This window comes from Pogoniulus pusillus, chromosome 4, assembly GCF_015220805.1.
Source record: "Pogoniulus pusillus isolate bPogPus1 chromosome 4, bPogPus1.pri, whole genome shotgun sequence".
In the NCBI taxonomy this organism is placed as follows: domain Eukaryota; kingdom Metazoa; phylum Chordata; class Aves; order Piciformes; family Lybiidae; genus Pogoniulus; species Pogoniulus pusillus.
In genome coordinates this window covers 5,066,326-5,088,479 of record NC_087267.1, presented here as the reverse complement: position 1 = coordinate 5,088,479, position 22,154 = coordinate 5,066,326, and the positions used below count along the sequence as shown (strand labels likewise).

The window sequence follows — 22,154 nt, the reverse complement described above, 5'->3', positions numbered from 1 at the left end:
CTGGACACTCCCACCAGCACAATTCCTACCATGTTTCTCCACCCCAACACTCTTGCCTCCACGCTGCTCAAGTACGCAGCTGCTCTGGCTTGTGGGTTGTTCAGTAGGCAGCAGCCCTCACCTCTAAATGCCTCCCAATAACCCACAATGGTAGGGAACTTTTACATCTTGTCTGTAAGCTTCCTCTCCTAGTTAAGAAAACTAGGCATTGCTTGAAAGCACTTGTCTTTCCAGTATTACATACACAGCACTACACATGTACAATGGAGAAGATAAAGTCAGAAAACACGTCTCAAGGTTATACAGGCACAGAGAGTTTGGCACTGAATCCCTCGACCACCACAGTCCACTCCACCAAGCTGGAAGCCCTGCAGAGTACACCTGCTCCTGCAAAGCCCACATTTTCTCTGTGGTGACACACTGTGGCATCACCATCATCAATCTCAAAATCTAGCAATTTCTTTTAACCTTAAAAATCCTGATCTGAATAGGAAAGCAGTTTACCAACTCTCTCATTTGAAGGCAAAGAGCTCTCTAAAAACAATTTCTACAGGCATTTCCTCAAGCAGTTCATCTTGGGACTAAAGGTCAAAAATACAGGAAGAAAAAAACTCAACCCTATGTATTTGTTTTCCTGAGAAAGCTGCTCAAGTCTGGAACTACTGGGCCATAATAAAAATGGGTGGACTTTTAAGAGTATTTTTCATTCCAAGTGGAACACCAAACAAGCAGCACTTCAAAATGCAAGCTAAATGTCCAGCTCCTTACCCACTGACTATCTGAATGTCAGTTTCAGCACAGTGCTGGCTTCTCATCAAATCTGTACTACATATTATAAACCTGCTTAAACCAATCTCCCTACTGTGAAGGTTTGGGTGTTACCCACCCCCCCCTCCCCTTATGAAATCACCTAGACTAGACTCAACCGAGCTGGAAACTAAGATGAAGCTTTATATTTACAGCTTAGCACAACATACAAGCAGATATTTACAATATATACAGAAATATACAAGTTAAAGGTAATACAGAAACACAATACCCTTCCCAGAAATCAGAGTCCCCAGGAGGGGCTCTCCATCACCCTTCCACCTTCTTTCCACCCTTCTACCTTATCTCAGAGCATACCTTATGTGCAAGGTGAGTTTGGAGGTTTGCCCAGGGGGTTAGAAAGCAGAAGGATTAGTCACACAGCCAGCAGGTTAAAGAGAAAAGTGCAGACAGCCAGAGACACACAGCCACTGTGTTATCTATAGATATTTGTATTCTTGATTTTATACATCTCAGCAAGCCTATGAGTGAAGTAGACATTACCATTGTTTCCCTTTCACAGCCTATAATCTCCTTTCTTCTCACCAAAATATTCCAGACCAGCACACCAACCTGTCTTTTGAATCTGTTTTCTTCCTGCATATGCCACACTCATAAATAAACTACTGATAAAAGACACAAACTAGGAAAATGCACTCAGTCTATGTCCTGCCTAATTCTAAATCACATGGTTTACACCAAATATGTTTGTTAGTTATTTCTTCCCTTTTAATGCTCAACAGTTAAAGAAGAAATACTTCTGGATAAGGAACAATTCCAGTGTCAAATACCATTACAAGTACTAAAGCAGCTGTGACTGTGCTAAGAGTCCACATGGGTCACAACAAATATCCATTATTATTGCAGAACAAACTTTCTGTTATGTATTACTGCATAAATATTTGCTACAAAAGATGACAGCAAACTCAACTATCACTAAACTCTCGTACTACCACACCAGCTGCAGGCACAGATCCTGCAGAACAGTTGGTACAGCAGAGCAGCTAACATTTCACATAGAGTACAAGTGCCTTCTAGAATGCAATTAGCAGTTATTGATATCTTCCAATATAGCAGGCACCCAAATTTAATCAGCTCTCTCCTCTCTGCATCCATATGGACTGACACAGGTGCATGCATATAGAAGAATCTGACCCAAGTGGTGATACAGTCAATGGTTTCCTGCCATTCTTCAGATGGACTTCACAGAAACCACCGTCACAAACACTGTATTTACCTGGCTGAGAACTACCAACCAGAAAGAGCTGCATTCATGTTAGGTTTGTCTCATGTGATACTGTGATTTTCACTTTGCCTTTTCAAGCAAAACATAACATCATTCCATTTTTTGACTCTTTATGAACTATTTGCTTGCTTAAAGAAAAGATCAGTTTAGTGACGGTTTGTTTGGTTTTGTTCCAACTCAATTAACAGGTAAGTTAGTCTGGTAAGTTCCAGCTTATAACCAGGCTCTGCCATAACTGAAGAAGCTGTTTGACCACACACCAGCAGTATCTAGCCCTGGTTAGCTCTGAGGAAGATTTATCTGCTAACTTTGTGATAAAAAAAATATCAGTAAGAGGATTTGCCCTACTCATAACAGAACGCTTCTAACAGCTTTTCCTTTTGTATCACAGTATCACCAAGGTTGGAAGAGACCTCACAGACCATCAAGTCCAACCCTTTACCACAGAGCTCAAGGCTAGACCACGGCACCAAGTGCCACGTCCAATCCTGCCTTGAACAGCTCCAGGAACAGCAACTTCACCACCTCCCCAGGCAGCCCATTCCAGTGAAAACTTAAGCAGACAAACTTGAACCCTGTGCTGTTTCTGAATGCTGTAACTAGAGAAAACTCATAGCTATAAATGCAAGAATATATCACAAGAACTCCAGGCAGAAAGATATTTTCCACTGGGACTGTCATGAAGCTCTTCCAGTCAGGCAGTCAGTTCACTTGTGTTGTCCAAATAAAACAAAAGACTAGTATCAGAGACTTGTAAGGTTAGTATTAAATCATACAAGCATTGAAGTGTGTGAGGGTATGGTTTTGTTGATTTAGTTAGCCTATGTGCACAGCAAACTTCAAAAACAATCTGAAAAACACAGACCCTCAGAAAAGAGGAGGCAAAGAATAATTCTATATTAAAAAAAGAAATGTGTTTGAAAAACTGTAACAAGCAGCATAAAATCTGGGCTTCAATTTCTTATCCTTGGACTGACTTTTTATACATTCAAGCCAGGGACTTGGAAGAGTCCCCAGATATTCCAGTTTAGACTGGCATCACAGCCAGGATGTTGGTCATTCATGACAAGCAGTAAAACTGTATCATAGACATCTAGGATATACATAGGCTTCTTATACCAACTAGCCTCCAGGACTACACATTCCTCCACCAAAATTAAATTATCATAGCTTTAAAATGCTGCTTCTACAAAAAAAAACAGAGCAAGCAAGCACCTCAGAAGACTGAGGTATTTTATTTTCTTATCATTAAGCTGAGTAAACATTAGTTCAATTTATATGCATGTCCATGTGAAGCTGGAAAGGTTTCAAGCATTGAACTGGAAGATAAAATTCCAAAACGAAATTAAAATAATTATGCATTCAGATGTATTAAAAATATCTGACACAGTAATATAAATATCTTATGGGCCTTATATTTTATTAGATTTTCCAAAAACCCAATTCAATTAAAAACATTAGCACTAGCAATTAGTATGCTGCCAGGAAGATCAGGATTTGTTTCCAAATATCTCTGCATGTCATCATTATGGCTGTTCATGTACTTCAAAACAAAGATTAAAAGCATGATTGAAGAGGCTGTTAAATGTTTTACATGAAGGTTCCTTTATTTTAGCTCATCTGGTTGTACAAAAGCTCGTTTTGTTGAGCCATCACTTTTCTGATTAGTCTGATGAATGAAGCATTGACTTATGCCTGCATACTTCTGTGGTATAGCACAACTGTATTCATTTAACAACTAATCAAAGACAATGACATACTTAGGAAGACATCATTCAGTTTTGCTTATCAGTTTGCTTAGGAAGAACAAATTCTCAGGCTCCTGAAAATGAAATATTGCAACATAACATAAAAGTCCTGTTTTGATTTAGTGTAATTTGACTGCCTAAACACACTTCAAATAATATATTTCCAGATGGTACTAAAAGCTATAAATTATTTCTTCCCTTCACTGGCAGTTTAATAAACTTAAGACCAAAAGGGGTTTTAACTTAATTTTCTTTTTCATTAGTTAGGATTCTTTTCAAAGCTTATAGAAAAAATGATCACTTCCCCCCCCATCAGTCTATATCATATGGTTGCTTTCACTGTTCCATTAATTCTAGTTCACATAAAAAACTATAACCACTATAAAATAAAAACACATTATGAAAACAATCTTAGAACCTTACCATAAAAACTAAGGGTTTATAAATTTACCACATTTTAATACTTTCATTATTATATATAAAAAAAATGTACAAAGGCTTTTTTTAGTTATGAATGAAAGATTACAGTAATCCATTATTTTACTGCAAGTGTTCATAACTAAGTAATATCTGTCTTAGAACTTGTTCCCATTGACTTTAGCATGGCAAGGTTAAGATCTAGAAATAAAAAATGCATCACTATTATATTACCATAAAGTATCCAGATTGAAATGAGAGTTTTTCTTATCTCTATCACTTTGAAATAACAAACTTCATAGAGTACATATGGATTTAATATCAAAAAGGAGAAAGAGTATTTGCCCTCTTGCAATTGAGAAACACTGCTGTATATGGATATACAGCACTTCTTCATCTCAGTGTTGCCAATGGGCTAAATATGTTTAAACTCTAAACTTGGAAAAAGTTTCCATTTCGACTGTTTGGAGCTTTTTTTTTTTTTTGTTTTGTTGATTTTTGTTTGTTTATGTCCTCAAACTCACTGATATCCAGATGAAGGAAAAGGTTTTTTGGGTCCTTCAGCAGTCAAAGTCTGTACAGAGCCTTGCACCTAAAAGACTATTGCTTTTCAGTTGAAGCTCTCAGTTATGCAGTCTCCAAGTAAAGAAAAAAGCTGGGTACTTAAAATTTATTTTTCAACTTTATCACAACTAAATGTAACTACAAAATTTGACATCCACATGACAAAGCTTCTGAATGCACTCAAAATTAACGTTAATCACCTACAAATGCTGCGGCTTTACAGACACAATCAACTGTGGAGATAAAGCGAAGTTTAAGTTATTCAGCTATAGCACAGCCAGGAGTCAAAAGGGTAGCATAAAGGTTTAGTTCAGAGCACTTAAGACTCATGTCCCTATAATTATTAGTACTTAACAGTTGGGAGTTATTTTTTCCTTCAGCAACTCCTCTACTAAACAAAGTCGATTTCTGCAAATGAGACACTGCTTGCCTTTCAGTCACAGCATAATCCAGTGTGGGCAATAAATTCTCTCCTACTGTGTGCTTTGTAGTTACAATTCCTCACTGACATCATAACTTGACACAGTAATAAAAAGTAATAAGTATTTATCTAATGCCTGTGGATTTTAAATTTTCTTAATACTGTCCAAGTGAAGCAGAAGTTATCTGGTTTTAGAGCTTATGAAACATACCCAGACAAGGAGCAACAGATTTCTTTTTACTGTTCCACAGTAACCCAGCATTCCAACTATGATGAGGAAACAGCAGACTGCAATCATGACCGGGTGCACCACAGGAAAGTAAGTCAAAATGACAGCCTCTTCCACCCTAAAACCAATCAGAAGCATAATAAAGTATAATGACACAAAAATGATACAGAAGAAAAATGTAATATAGATGTTAAAACAAAAACAGTGATTAGCAGATGTGCTCTTTCCAGTGCCTTACACACTTCACAGAAATCTTTTTTATGTGGTTTTCAAGTCAACTGCTGCATTCAGGTACCAGAAAGTAATGGATCATGCAAAATATGCTCGGGGTGAAAGTAACCTTCCTGTCCTGCACTTGCACAGTATGTAGCACAATGAGGCCATTTTATCACCAGGATCCATAAGCACTGCTGTAATAAAACTAACAGTATTCCTAAATCTCTGGACTGAATAGAGTATTCAAAACTGAACAGTAACAGAATATGGTTATATGTTGTCAAAGGGCCAGGAATTGATCCCTGTCAGAAGAGAAACACACAGGCATAAAACAAGAATGAATTTATATCTTTCTCCCCTCTCTAATTTCAACTGATGCCAGAAATAGTGGCAAAAAAAACCCAAAACAACTTTCAACAAAACAGTAATTAGCTCAACTGAAGGCTTCTTAACTCTAGAAATTCATTATAAGACTTGCCATACAGAACCAAAGAGGCATACTGCGATCAATCACCCACACAGATGAAGAGGTTCAACAAATGCTTTACCTTGTTTCTGCCGTTAAAGTGAGAACATTATTCAGGTAGTCTCTCATCCATGCAGAAACACCTAATATGCTGATGGACATCAACTGGAAAGAAAAGGTGAAGTTATTTATCATGCATTTTAGAAAACCTGAAAGACAGTTCATAATTTAAGCAAAGGATCAATCATCATCAATAACATCTTTCACACATGAGTTTATCTGAACAGCATACTCAACTTGTATATGCATAGCCTGAGTTTGCTGCCCAAGTGTTAAGGGAGACAGTGATAATCTTCTCTTCCAGTATGCATAAGTAATGGTTGGAATACCTTCTCTTTCACTCAGTAATGCCACTGCTTGTCCAACTCCCACCATTGCCAAACATACCACAGAAACCACAGGGAGTGTTTATGCTGCCAAGATTAGTGATTCTTTTGAGGTTCTCTAGTGACATCCACCAGCTTGTATGAAACCATGAGACCATGCTCAGGTACACAGCCAGGGAAGTATAATCTGAAGCCCCATATAGGATGTAACAGTACTGATATGCTGACACACAGGAGGGGATATTTGTTTGGGGGGTTAAATTTGGAAGGATCTGATTGAGTCATTCAGATAAAGTCACACTGTGCCTCAGTTTCCTGAACTATGAACTGACAACAAAACTCACTGCACTTCAATTATAAACCCTGGATCACTGTGCTAGTTTGAAGCAAGCTAGAATGTTTTGGTGAGAAGAACTAGATTACAGGCTGTGAAAAGAAAACAATTCCCTCAGAGTCTCACAAAGGAGTTTGGGAAGGAGAAATTAAAACATTAGATAACTCTCTCGCCATTTTCACTCACTCTGCCTTGGGCTTCTGACTGAGCTACATCTCTCTAACACACCCTCCACTCATCTCTGCTTCTTAACCTCTTGGCCAAACCTCCATTCTTCCTTGGGACTGGGGTAAGGTTGAGAGGGGCAGGGGGAAGGTGCAGGGGTGGTTGAGAGCCCCTCCTGGGGACTCAGGTTTCTGGGAGGGGAGTTGTGTTTCTGTATTACCTTTCACCTTGTATATTTCTGTCTATAACTGTATATATACTGTAAATATCTGCTTGTATATTGTGCTAGCTGCAAATAAACAGCTTCATTTATATTCCCAGAGCCGGCTGAGTCTAGTCTGGGTGATTTCTAAAGTGTGGGGGGGCAGGGAACACCCAAACCATCACAATCACCAAAGCATTTGGGTACCTAACATGAGAGGGTAAAACCACTACACCCCCATCTGAACTGTTTCTGTAGTGAGTAAATCGCTGAGACTGAACCCACCTAGAAGTGTAACCACCTCAGCAGACCTGGATTTCTGTCACCATCATGCACTCCAGCACACTGGTTTCAACCACTTTCAGAAGCTCTGGCCTCAGATTTTCTTGAGAAGCCAAATCTACATGATGGGGTCAGATCATACCTGCCACACCTACCATGACAGCACCAACCCAAAGGCACCACTAGAAGACAAAGCACTCTTCACAGCATTTGTCTGTGTATTTTGCACTGGGCTAGGTAAGACAGCACACCCTTTCTCCTGGAGGAAGGTTCATGTAACACCTGCAGTCACCCCTACCTTTGCACATGCTCTCTGGCCCCAAGAGCAGGTTTCCTGCACACATGGTGTAGAGGGAGCCCTGTTTCCCAAACAGAAGGTGAGAGATGCAGCTATAACCTCCTTCAAGGAGAGGAGGGAGATGCTAAGTTTTTCTCCAAAACAGAGCAAAGCTGGAGTTACTAATGCCACTGCTCAATTCTCAAATCACGTCAGGGAATTCAGCTGGTTTATGAGAATCCAGGAATATCACAGTATCACAGTATCACCAAGGTTGGAAGAGACCTCACAGATCATCAAATCAAACCCTTTACCACAATTCTCAAGGCTAGACCATGGCACCAAGTGCCACGTCCAATCCTGCCTTGAACAGCTCCAGGGACAGTGACTCCACCACCTCCCCAGGCAGCCCATTCCAGTGTCCAATGACTCTCTCAGTGAAGAACTTTCTCCTCACCTCAAGCCTAAATCTCCCCTGGTGCAGCCTGAGGCTGTGTCCTCTTGTTCTGGTGCTGGCCACCTGAGAGAAGAGAGCAACCTCCTCCTGGCCACAACCATCCCTCAGGTAGTTGTATCAATCTCATATGTGCATCTAAGGCTGAACTATAGCTCAAAGGCTGAAACTGACTCAGGACTTGAGAAGCACCACCGTCTAACGGGCAGAGGAAGACGTAAGTGCAATGGCTCTCTTGAATGCTGCTGTTTTCATGTGCTGTACAGGTGTATGCACATAACCTCAGCATTATACTAATAGCTTTGTAAATCAGTAAGAAACGCTCATCTCCCCTCTTGTTCCCTAAAGCTGTCATGAAGAACAAGTTAACGATTCAAACCTATGAAACCAGAGAAGTCACTATCCTCACTGACTGCCACACACCCACTGCAGGCTACTTCTGCCGTCAAAGTCTCACAAGAAGTCCCAGTTGCTACCCCATGCTTTTCAAAACTGATGGACAAAATACAAGCACTGCCTTAGCTCTGGGTAGTTTCAGGAAGAGCCTTTGGTGCTTGACATGCTGCAAATATAGCCTTGAAAACTAGTGCATGCTACAAGTTCACTATACACACATTTTTTACGTTCTGTGGAATCTATTTTGGCTGATGAAAAAGCAGAAGTAAAGAGTATTGTCAGCTGTGTAATTTGCAGGAAGCTGCAGGAGCAAGGAAAGGAACACAGCTAGGATCCCCTTGATAAACTCCACAACAGCTATTTCTTTGGAAGAAAGCATCAGGCAAATATAGCAATCTAACACAATGAGAGATAAAGATGACTTCAGCAGACAGACTGCATGCTTATGGTCAAAAGCAAAAGAAAACCTTTTGAACCCTTCACATCTCCCTGTAAAGCCTACTGGTGCACAAAGAGAAAGCATTAGCTTGCACTTCCACTCAGTATGTAGTAAAAGACTTCAGATAAATCTGTTGAATTTGCTTTAACAGCTCAGCAGTGAGAATTCTATCAAAATCACATTCCTCAGCAACTTTTCCTATGGGCCAGATGGTCTTCCTACAAAAACTATCAGAAAAATGTTCATTGACTAAACAATATTCTTTCTCTTATACTGAACTGGGGGACTGTCTAGTCCCAGCTCTCCATTAGAAACCTGCAGGCTGTACTTGCTTGCTTTCAGCCTTCAGTGAAGTGGCAATACATTCTCATACAGCAACAAGAGGAGGTAGACATCTTGGAAGAAGGCAAGAGATCAATTCTTCAGTGCAAGTAGAATTTAGCAGGCAAGAGAGTCGCTAAAGGGATCCTGGAGCCTGCAGGTCATTCTGAAACAACAAAGAGATCACAGAGCAACCAGCTAAAAGGCAGAAGGAACAGAAAAGACTGTCTAGAAATTTGAAGAAATTAGAAGAGTTCTGACACTGAAAGAATCATTCAGGTTTATAGGAGAAATGACTTGCCTACAATGACAAACCAGGAAGGAGAACTTTATTTCTGCTCTGTCTGCCTGAGTTTTCCCTACCTATATATATGTAGTTTTGCCCACATAAAAATAAGTGAGGGGAAGGTCTGGGCACATCTATCTCCAAGCTGTGGCTCACATGACTTCTACAGAAATGCTAAACGACTTTATCATGGAACATGACTCCATTTACACTTATCATGAACTGCAACCAGAAGACTGCTTCCTTTCAGCTAGGGAACATACTCTTCACCAGTAATGTAGCTGTGCAAACACTATTTCAGTTCATAAGAAAAATATTTCTATGAAAAGTCTCTGAATTAAAAAAGATTTTAGCCATTTAGGTCCCCCCAACTGCTCTCCTTCAGTATAAATAGCTAACAGCCAATTACTAATATTTCTTGCTGGATGCAAACTACATGCAATAAAATTCCCTCTGTAACCTCCATGAGTGCCAGGCTACAGCTCAACTACTCAGTGACCTGAATGACTGAACTACCATTATCTTCTTCACGTGTTATTGACCTCTGCTATGCTTACAATGCATGTATGGTATCAACTGAAATGCTGGTTCAATGGTACCTTGAAAAACATACATGCATGCTGCCACACAGATGTTGCATACTTTACCCATGCAATGCTCTCCTTGCCAACCAGACACATTCCCTGTGATGCACCTTTGGTGCCATATTTTGAAGATGACCCAAAATGAATTATTACTCTAAATGAGTTGAAAGCCAGGCTGCTGTGAAACACTGGATTCACATCCATGGAAGTAACACTGGCAGACTAGAGCAGCCTGAAGAGAGGGCTCAAAAAACTTCTTGAACAAAGAGGCCTGTTGTGATAGTTTGGGTGTTACCCCACCCCACCCCCCCACTTTGGAAATCACCCAGACTAGAATCAGGCAGATCTGGAAATTGACTGAAGCTTATATTTACAGCTTAGCACAATATACAAGCAGATATTTACAATATATATACAGTTATAGACAGAAATATACAAGGTGAAAGGTAATGCAGAAACACAACTCCCTCCCAGAAGCCCAGGAGGGGCTCTCAACTGCCCTTCCACCTTCTCCCACTCCTCTCTACCTTACCCCAGATGTTGCCTTGTGCCCAAGCAAGAATGGAGGGTCAGCCAGGGGGATTAGGAAGCAAGTGGATTAATCAAAGAGACAGTAGGTGAGGTTAGAGAGAAACCCACAGCCTAGACAGAGAGCAACTCCCTTATCTGTGTTTGGATTCTTGCTCTTACACCTCTCAGCAAGCCTGTGAGTGAAGTAGACATCACCACTGTTTCCCTTTCACAGCCTGTAATCTAGTTATAGCTAGCTTCAAACCAGCACACCTGTGGAAAAGCAAACCATGATAACTTGAAAAAGTAATCTGGCAACCGGTTGATAATGAAATGCATATTTTATGGCATATAATGCAAGAAGTGCTTGGTAGCACTTTGCTAGCAAAAGGAAGTGTTGGAAAAAAACACCGCATCTCTTCTGATCAGCAAAAGTGAGCCTCTGGGCAGAACAACCTACAGGATGAAAAATGTGTGTGCAGTAAAAGACTACCCTGCATAATAATAACTCAGGTTAGCAACAAAAGATTACCCAGACTAACACACACCTGTCAATCGACTTGCTCACCTGCACCGCGGCCACAAGGGAATTACCATATGCATGCCTGTTTCCACTGCCTCCTGCTTATGACTCAACTCCTGTACGTGCTGCCTTGTAAAACTGTTAAGCATCCTCAAATGCCAGTTAATATTAACGAGGCTCTAAGGCACCCACTACTTCACCTACAAGAGAAGTAGTCTTCAACCATCAGGACAGGTAATTACACTAACACCAGCAGTAAAACTCAGCCTGTTTAATCAGTAGGCAGGAACAACAACATTCCTGTGCTGGTTTGAGGCTAAGTGGAACATTTTAATGAGAGAAATTAGATCACTGGCTGTGAAAATAAAATAGTGATGTCTGTATTACCCATTCATTCCACTAAGACACATAAAACCAAAGAATAACAACAAAAAATAGCCAGTCTCTCTCTGGCTGCTGCCCGCTTCACTATCTCTGCCTGAACCTGCACCTGAACTAATCATTCCTCTCCTAACCTCTTGCAGCTTACCCTGCACATAAGAGGGATCCTGAGATAAGGGAGGGGGGTTGGAAAGGAGGAGGAGGAAGGAGGGTAGCTGGTTTGGAAGCCTTTTTGGGGCAGTTCTGCTGTTTGGGAAGGGCTTTGTATCTCTGTATTACTTCTAACTTGTATATTATTGTATAGAGCTGTAAATATCTGTATATATTGTGTATATATATGTGCTTGTAAATTGTGCCATGCTGTAAATACATTGCTTCATTCCTTAACTTCTACCCAGCTAAGTTAGTCTGGTGAATTCATGTGTGTGTTGGCAGGGGGGGAAGGAGAGGAAACTCCCAAACTGCCACACTCCCAAAAAAAAATCAACGTGCATCCAAACCTATCAGCAAAAAACAGCAATCACATCTCTGCAATTCACTGTCACCCAATTTTCAAGGAGTCATGGGCAGGTGCAAGGGGCTGATTACATTTTCTCCTGATTCATTTAGAGGATGGAAACATTTCCTACTTCAGCCACTGTTTTGTAAGTAACTTATATGTAAAATATATTAGAACACTGCATTAAGCAATCAGACAAATGGACACAACTTTAGAAGAAGTAAAACTGCCAAGATAATTCTCACCACATTAGTAGCTACATCAGTTCAACAAGAAGTTTACATTCAAGCTTCCCTGATGACAGTCACTCTGCTATGCTGTAAACATTAACATGATAGTAGGCAGTAAAACATGTTTATTTGTTTCAGCTGGCTGCACAAGTCACTAAGGGTTCCATTCTGGGCTGTCACAGCATGTTATATAGCCATGAACATGACACTGAAGAGCTTACAAAACTGCCTGCTGTCAAACTTCATGTTAAATATTTTTGCACTGACTAAACAAAGGTAATAAATTATATTTTTATATACAAGCAATATGCAGATCAAAATAACGCATTACATTTCCAAACTAGTTTATAACAAAGTTTTTAAAGCTACTAGACCTTTCTTAGACAACTGAATTACATTATCCAAGAATTAACTCAACCTATTAGCAGTGGTCATTTTTAAGCATAGAATAGAATCAACCAGGTTGGAAGAGACCTCCAAGATCATCCAGTCCAACCTAGCACCCAGCCCTAGCCAGTCAACTAGACCATGGCACTAAGTGCCTCATCCAGGCTTTGCTTGAACACCTCCAGGGATGGTGCCTCCACCACCTCCCTGGGCAGCCCATTCCAATGGCAAATCACTCTCTCTGGCATCCAGCCTATACTTCCCCCTGGCACAACTTGAGACCTGTGAGCATAGTTTAAACTGGTTTGGGAACTCTTTTACATATATTACGCATAAAAATTGAGATACATAACCTCTTATTTATTAAAGTATATATTTTAGGCTCTTATTGTGGCAGTCCTACTCAGTGTTTTTGAGACCATACCTAAACTAGAAAATAAATCTGAATTTCCAATTAGTAAATGAACATGGCTGTCTTTGAGAAAACAAGACAAACTGCTGTCACTATTCGCATATTTTCATTCTTTCATCATTTTCTTTCATTCAAACATTCTAACATCTTAAGTTTTTGACAATGAAAGTTATTGTGCTTGGAGATAATTTTTTTTTCATTATTAAATCAGTGGAAAGAGTGGAAGTATCTCCCACGTTAAAAATCAGACACCATTCTTTTTGTTCTAACAGATGGAATAAACAACTTCAGGCCATGCTCTGGTACTTGTACAAAACGCTGACTAGCAGCACTACAGAGCAACTTGCTTTGCAGAGAAAGGTTTCCAGCTCAGTATCACAGTATCACCAAGGTTGGAAGAGACCTCATAGATCACCAAGTCCAACCCTTTACCACAGAGCTCAAGGCTAGACCATGGCACCAAGTGCCACGTCCAATCCTGCCTTGAACTGCCCCAGGGATGGCGACTCCACCACCTCCCCGGGCAGCCCATTCCAGTGTCCAATGACTCTCTCAGTGAAGAACTTTCTCCTCACCTCCAGCCTAAATTTCCCCTGGCGCAGCTTGAGGCTGTGTCCTCTTGTTCTGGTACTGGCTGCCTGAGAGAAGAGAGCAACCTCCTCCTGGCTACAACCTCCCCTCAGGTAGTTCCCTGGGTGTAACTTCCAAGATGTGACAGTATTAATCAGAATATGTTCTTCATTTTTAGCTTGAGAAAATTCTTCAGTTAAAATTAATTTGGGTACTCTCAGCTGTGAGTGACCATAAGCAAGGTAGATAAATAACAAGGTCATGAACAGAGCACACTGCAGTGCTTCAACATGATTTTCACAAGTAGGTTCAATATTCAGATCACTGAACAAACACCAATGACTCAAATCTCTGGATAAACAGACAGCTACATGTTTTTGGAGAGAGGGGAGTATGACAGAGGGAGAATACAACAAGAGATCTTGGGTTTTTTTATTACTTAGCAAAAGCATTTAAATGTTTAGAGAAAGAATGGTGGCCTATATAAAAGGAAACTTTTCTATCCCCCACCAATAGATCTTTATTCTACAGACATGCCAATATTTGATTTTATCTAAGCTCCCTACACAGGGTTGTGTCTTGGTCCCCTCCCACTTCCAAACAGCTGAAGCATGTACTTATTTGTACTTTGAATCCGAGTTTGCTTGCACAGCTGCAACAGTGAGTTAACGACCTGCTCTACATTTCACATGGCCTGGAACTTGCACACTTTGCAATAAGGCAACTGTCAGTGCAGTGACAGGCTGCTAAAGGGTCACCCTCCCAGGGCAAACAAGCAGGTTTTCAGCAGTTGGTCGCGCAAGTCTTCTGCAGCAGCAGAGCATGAAGAACAAACACAAGCCCAGATATGCAAACAGGTCGATGCATATAATTTGTCTGTCAGCTGGTTCTAATGAGTGTCAGACCCACATATCAACTTCTAGGCTGTATATCACAACAGTACATTAAAAGTGGAGGGGTGAGAAAAGTGCATCTTCTGTATCTATCCTTTCTTTGACTACCTAGACACTGCACTTCTTGTTAGGACATGATTAGTGCCACTCTTCCCTCAAAAGTAAGCATCTCACTGTCAAGAGACCTTTTTTCCTGCCTTTGGGGAAGCAGAGGCATGTGCTGCTGATTGTGGGTAATCTGCAGCAACGTTCAGAGCTCAGGTTTCTAGATCCCTATCACAAGACATGCACCACTACTAAGTAATCTACTCCTGTTTCTATAGGAGCTTACTTTTGTTCACAAACAGCAGTCAACTTCATAGACGGCAGGCAAATTACTTTTAAACCCCAGGTATATAACTGGAAAATGTCTATGAGAAAAGGGTATTTCCTACATGAGACCTGCACAGCAGCTGGTTGTGGATACACCTTTTAACTTTCCTGTTTTACATGTGAGCACACAGATTACTAAAATAATCATGCACTTCAAATCAGTCATTCCTATAAAACAGCATCAAATTAAACTGTCTCCTATACCTTGGAAAACAAGAGATTAAAAAATGGTATTATTCATAAGACCTTTGCCTAATGTCTACTACAGACTTGAGAGGATGGAAAATGTTCACAGTAAAGCAGAAGTGCCTGAGGACTCATGAATAATTGGGCATCTATCTTCTACAGAGATGCCAATGCTAAGAAAAAAAATGCAAGTACCTACAAGCCAGATGGATCTTCACAGATCTGCTGGAGATCATGGCTTACTGGTATAAGCAGTTTCCCTTGAGCTCTTGGCTTGAATCTGTTCAGCACGTGTTTGTACCTTCATCCTCAAGGCAGATGTAGTGAGCTACCTCCAGTTAATCATAAGGACTACACATGAAATGCCTGTGGATTATTTATTTCTGAATGTCAATTAAAAATCATATTAATTTCCAAAATTAGAGCAGAGATTATTTTTTCCTCTCCATCATGACATTAAGCCACTCTCTTTTTCAAGACTGCTTTGTAGAGACTCATCTACTGATGTGACATGCCATGTGGGATGAGCCATATCACCTATGAAGATATGCATGGGAGAGTTATACAGAAGTAAGTACAAAGCTGACTTATGACTGACCTCTATTCTGTTAGGACACAGTCTGGTAATGTAATCATGTTATATAAGTAATGCAGTCTAGAGACACTAAAAAGTCAAAGTTCTCAAAGAGCAGAATTAAAAGTATTTCTGGTCCTTTCAAACTAATCCAACAGCTTGATCTGCTGAACTCATTCCTGTAAAAGACACCATATTCCTACTGAAGGTGGAAATATCCCTAAGAAAATCAGGTTTCAATTACACATATCTACACTGTAGGCTCTAAAATCAGAGTATATTAGTCTAGAATGAACTCCATGTTTACACTGCTGTAGGTACCCAAGCCAGGCAGCACTCACTTCAGTGGATGTTGTTAGTCACTTAAACTGATTAAAAACTTGAGCCCAACTCCATTCATTCCAAGTATCTACAAGTCCCACCAATGTGAGTGGAATTTGTCAAGCAGCAGAAACACAACCTCTAAAAGAATCCAGTGCCAAGGAAAGGAGAATAGACTGGTTGCTTTATGTCACAGTAGATTTGAAAAATGAAGCAAAAAATTACAAGACTCAACACATACACTTAAGGTTAGAAAAAGAAGGAAACACAGTATCACTCCTTCCAACCATCCTTAGTGCTTCAATATTCTTTTGCTCAAAATTCTCAGGTGGGACACATTACACATTAGAAACTAGCTAAAGTATTCAAACTGAAATGAAAACTAATTGGATACTTGTTTTCATTTTATGTGGGTTTGTTGTTCACAAGCACAAATTCAAGATAGACACAAAACAATTTCTACTACCTGTCAGGAGGGCTTACTGGCTCAACCATAGTTTAATTGGATGGTACTCCAGGTACCTGAAGGAAAGCTTCAGTACAGCTCAACAGAAACAGCATATCCCCAGGCAGAAAAACCTCACAAGGTGAAGGATATGGCTTGGCTCAAACATCCAGTGACGCTATTAATCACTGGTTAAGATGTCCTTATCACCTATGACAGGTAAATGACATGAGTTGCTTGCTCCTCATCTCTGAATGTTGTGACATGTTCACAGAGGGCCACCAGATTTATCAGGCAGGATTAGCCCTTGGTAAAGCCATGCTGATTATACCAGATCACCTCTTCGCTATTCTCCTGTCTCAGTAGTGCCTCCAGGAGGATCTGCTCCATGATCTTACCTGGCACAGAGGTGAGACTGACTGGCCTGTAGCTCCCTGGCTCCTCCTTCCTAGCCTTTTTGAAAATGGGACTTATGTTTCCCCTTTTCCAGTCAGTAGGGACTTCACCACACTGCCATGACTTTACTATGCCATGACTACCTACATCTACTATCATAACCCCAAATCACTATCATCCTTGGATAGCTTTCTGATAGCCTTCTATGTGATACCTGTGCCATTATCACAGGTTGGCCACATTCTGCAACTGCAGGTCTCTCTAGTGTAAGCACTCACAAAGGTGGTTCGACTTGGAAAAGGACTGCAGTGATGTAAAGAAGGACAACAGCGACACTGCAAAATAGCACGAGGAGGATTTCTGTGATGACAAGTTACATTATCACGGATGAAGATGCTCACATTATATTCATGACTACTACTGTGCTGAAACAGCGAGAGGAACTTGCTGACACAGAAAGGTCTCACCAGAAGACCCTGCAGTCTCATAAATTGCTTAAAATATGCTTGGAGAGCTATCAAAACAAAACAAGTCCTGACACGTGCTTTCTAGGGACAATAAAGATCAGTACTGCCTCCAAGAACCAGAAATTAGGAAGTAGTAGGACCATGTCTTTTATCAGGCACCACTAAGATCATCTGCTTAGTTAAGCATTGAATATTGTGCATGCAAACCATGCATTTTTGGATATCACTTCTTTTTATAAGGTTGCTTAGAATGTAACAAGCTGCAAATAGCAGTGTTACAAACTGTAAGATGAGAATCCTGCAGAAATCAAGTTGGGTCTCTCAGTCTCATAAATTACTTTAAGGAGTGATGCTCTTTTATACATGATGATGGCAGAAGTATGAAACAAAAGGGGAAGTGCAGGATTTAGTCTGAAGGATATTACTCATTCAGGGTGCTGGCAAAACAAAAAAACACACCTTTATGAAATCAGAACCTTCTGCATGTGCAACTCCCACTGCTCTGAAAAAGGTATCTTGCAGTCAGATGAATGATTTAATTGGCCTTGTAAACAACTTCCAGAAGAGTATGATCAGGTTGAGTGACTGACCAGTCAGTCACTTAACATCAATTAGAGCACTGACAACAGACTTATTCCCACCTCAAAAGAAAATGTCTTTCAAGATGTACTGCAAGCTGCAGTTCCAATTTACTCACATACACAAATCCAGTGTGTTTCCAGAAGAGTAGAGGCACTGCATTTATTGGTCGTTTATCAAAACAGGATGAATCACTAAAACAGAGCCTTGGGCTTCCAGCTGATTGTTTATGAATTATTTACAGCTAAGCAGCCTTCAGGCCAAAAATGACAAAAAGCACACTAAATAACACTGTCTGCTTCTCTCTCTTGCGCACACAGGTACCCTGTCCACCATTCCACAGAACAGCTCTTCAGCTGAGGCCAGCAGAAAAGTAATGTGGGCAACACACAGCTACACACTTACTCGTAATGCTCTGCTTTATAAAACACAGAGAACTCAAAATGGATTAGTTGATTTTTTTGTCTGAATTTCAACGAATTTCCTTTTACATATTTATGGAAGATAAGCTTTAATTCTTTGCAACATCTATAGCTCAAATCATCTGCTATACTGGCATTCATTACTTAATTACAAATTTACATGCTTCAGCACTATACAGACTCCACCTTGCTGGCTTGGGTGCCATTTCCTGTGTTCTGGTCCCAGACATATGCAGTATGGTCCTGGTAAGATTAAGATGGAACCTTGAGAGATCATCTAGTCCAAGACTCTGCTAAAAGAGGTACACCCACCTCAGGTTGTATAGGAGCACATCCAGGTGGGTTTTGAAAGTCTCTGGAGAAAAAGACTTTCTTACCTCTCTGTGTAGCCCAGTCAAGTGCTCTGTTACTCTCAATGTAAAGAAGTTTTTCCTTAAGTTCAAGTGAAACCTCCTGTGCTCTCTACTTTTTAATCCACTGCCCCTTGTTCTATCATTGGGTACCATTGCAAAGAGCTGTCCTGGCGTACTCCAAATTCCTTTCTTCTTCCCCCCGCCCCAGGTTTGAACGGGAGAAGGCAGCGTGAAAACTGCTTTCCCCCCTTTGCCCTGCAGGCTTGAAGGGGGAAGAGCAAAAGGCACCTTTCTGCACATGGCCTGACTCATGTGGAAGCCCGCACTGGAGTCAGGCTGGAGGTTGGCTAGGTTTTCACACCCCATATGAAATGGTACATGGACATTTTGTCTAGAAAAGGATAAACAGAGCAAGGGAGAATGGGAAAAGGTTCCCTGCTTTGAGAGGTCCCATCTTGAGAGTTCCCCATCTTGAAAGAGCTCCTGATGGAGTGCCCAACAGGACAGGTTCCTGCCGTGACTGGACCATCCCTGCTTTTGGATGGCTCCTACATTTCTGCACGGCTTTCTGTTTTACTCCATCCCTGCTTTTAGATGGTTCTCCCCACTTCTGCACTCTTCTGTGCACACCTGCAGGCTTGGCAAGCCCTGGGGTCCTTTGAGAGAGAGACAGCCATACCCAGACCGTCCACTCTCGGACCATATCAGCAGCCAACTTCCTGGCTGCCTCCCCAGACTGGGGGGCACTAGCAGTTTTGGTTGTCCCTGCTGCTATGAAGGCAGCATTGTTCCATGATCATGCCCCTTGTAGAAGTGCTCAAGATATTTCTGAGTTTGGTGGCTCTGCCACTTGCCTTGGGATTCTGCTGCACACTACTGGATATTGCCTGGAGCGTCAGAAGCATGCTTCTGCAGAGAAACCATTGCCGAATGCCCACCTTGCCTCTGTAAGACCTGCTGTTCCTTTAATCTTCTGCTCAGCCTGATTGATAGTGGGGTAAAGCTGTGTTTATAGCTTAGCCTCTTCCATTTCCTGACTTCCTAAATCTCTAAATTTGTCCATAATATCATTTTTGAAAGAGATGCCTGACCAGACTGAATCTGTAAATAAACTAAACTATTTTTTGTATATAGTTTGGGGGCAGGATTCCAGGAAAATAAAATATTTCTATTTTTATAATTCCTGACTTGGCCACATTAATTCACTGCCTCCACAACAAAAGCCTAGCCTCATCCCCTTGATCTCCATTTTTTAGGTATTTATATGCAATGATAAATCCCTCCTGAGTCTTCTCTTTTTCAGGCTAAAAAGCCACAGGTCTCTCAGCCTCAACTAGAAAGATTAATTACATACTTTCAAAATTTAGTGTTTCGAAGACAAGCATGAGAAGTTTCCATTTTCTTCTCTAGGACTTTTCATACCCTCAGAATCAAAACATCCTTTTTCCTACAAAAAAATAATTACAATCACATGTTCTAGTTAAGGATGATCTTAGATGTCATTACTTAGAAGACAACAAAATCTGAAGTATGAGAAGTAATTTCTAGCTATAAATTATTTTGGTCATGTCCAATTTTGGACATGAGTTAAGACTGAACAAAGTAAACAGTTGCACCACATGATAGATGTAGTCAATGCTGTTCCACTGCCAACCTCAAAGGTGCTGTGTAGCTCCAGGCCCGAGGTCCACAACAGGAAAAGTAAGTAACAATAAAAAACAGGAAGAAACAATTTGACATGGAAAGGATCTCAAAACCAAGCAAAGAGAGCAGACACATTTAAATCGCCCAGGTGAAACCTTGATCTCTCTAGAGAGGAACTGCAGGACAACACACTAGCCCCCTCCAAAGACAAAGGCAGGGTTTCCTATACAAGGAAACCATCCCAGAACTGAGAAATTAAGAATCCACTCCAGCAGCAAGGTTTCCATCACACAACAGATCAGTTGACACAGTGTCAGGGTATAACCTTAGTACCACCTCAATGGCTTATTCAACCATAAAAAGTTGCCACTGAATAATAAACTCGACAGGACAACACAAACAACTGGCAGGGAGAGCAAGGGAAAACAGCAGACTAAGTTTATGGGGTAAAGATTACAGTGAGCTAAATTGTGAATGGGAACTGCTAAGTAGAGCTCCAAGCAGGAATTATGGAAATCAGCAAACAGGTGAATAGCAGGAGGACAGGATTATTTTCAATCATGTGGATGTCCATAACTCAATTAACTACATATGTGTAAAAATCCAAACTGGAACTCAGGCCAGCTGAACCCAGGCAATGTTAACCTCAAAAGAAAACACAGTGGTTTACATTGTGTACAGTATCCAATGAAAATGATGCATGATGTAAGAAACAATTACACTTTTTTGTTTAATAAAGATTTCCTCATCTCCAATTAAAAGAGTTTTCTTCCTACATGCACTACAGAAATACTTTTTTTTGGGCTCTATTAAACACAGCCTACAAAGCCACATACTTCCAACACATTTTTGGATCATTTGCATTATACAGAAAGTACCATTCAGTACCGTTCTGTCTGCATAAAGCTTAACTATAGTCAAGCAGGTTTAACTTTGTGCAATTGAGGGCTCTGAGTAATCTCAATCATGCAGTTTGCCCATAGCTGTGAAAGTTTAGAAGCAAATGTTGATCACACACACTTATCCTGGAGGGCAAGAAAGCCTGCTGCTACACAAATATGGCTTTGAACTGAAATGCAGGAAACAAAACCGAAAAGAAATCACCCCAGGCCTTGCCTACTCGTTAGGATGTGGCCCCTGAAAGCACAGGAAAGACTCTGAGCAAAGCCTCCAAAAGCAACTGACTGCTCAGATACCTCTGAGAGCTTGGCAGTTCAGATCAGAACACGGGATGCTCTGAAACTCAGCCAGGACGCCACAGCACCCGTGGATGTCTCCCCTGCTACACCTTATAGGTGCACCAATTCACAGGTGTATTTATAACACCCAGTTAACACCAAATATCATTTTCTTCCAAACAAGTTAGAGAATTGGGCGTTTTTTCTGTTTTCCGGTGATGGTATTCCCGTACGGGAACTTATGGGGGCATACACCAAGGCAGGCAACTTCCACCCACCGGCCGTGATCGTCGCCACCTGCTCGGGCGGCGGCAGCAGGAGCTCAGCCAGGCCCGGCCCGTTCCGCGTTACCTCCACTCACCCAGAAAAGCAGATTGAGTGCGTAGAGCAGGCAGCGCAGGCACTTCACCGAGTCCTCCCTGGCCATGGCGAGCCCCCGCGGGAGACAGCCCCATCCTCTCACCACATCCTCCTTCCAGAGGCTGGGCCGCCACTGCCCTGTAGAAGAAGAGGTGGAGAGGAGCAGGCGAGTCCCTCCTGCCGAGGAGCCAGCGCGCAGGTGGACGCCACAG

The 22,154-nt window shown here is 41.2% G+C and overlaps 1 protein-coding gene across 4 annotated transcripts in view; it reads right to left on the bottom strand.

The window, feature by feature from the left end:
* TSPAN12 (tetraspanin 12) overlaps positions 1 to 22,154 on the bottom strand; it is a 52,922-nt gene that overhangs the window by 30,222 nt on the left and 546 nt on the right. For all 4 annotated transcript variants that reach the window (XM_064142056.1, XM_064142054.1, XM_064142053.1 and 1 more), the window contains exons 2-4: positions 21,944 to 22,080; positions 6,197 to 6,279; positions 5,415 to 5,550 (exon numbers count right to left, since the gene is read on the bottom strand). In XM_064142056.1, the coding sequence (XP_063998126.1) occupies positions 5,415 to 5,550; positions 6,197 to 6,279; positions 21,944 to 22,009 (285 nt within the window). In that variant the 5' untranslated portion in view covers positions 22,010 to 22,080. The remainder of the gene's footprint in view (positions 1 to 5,414; positions 5,551 to 6,196; positions 6,280 to 21,943; positions 22,081 to 22,154) is intronic.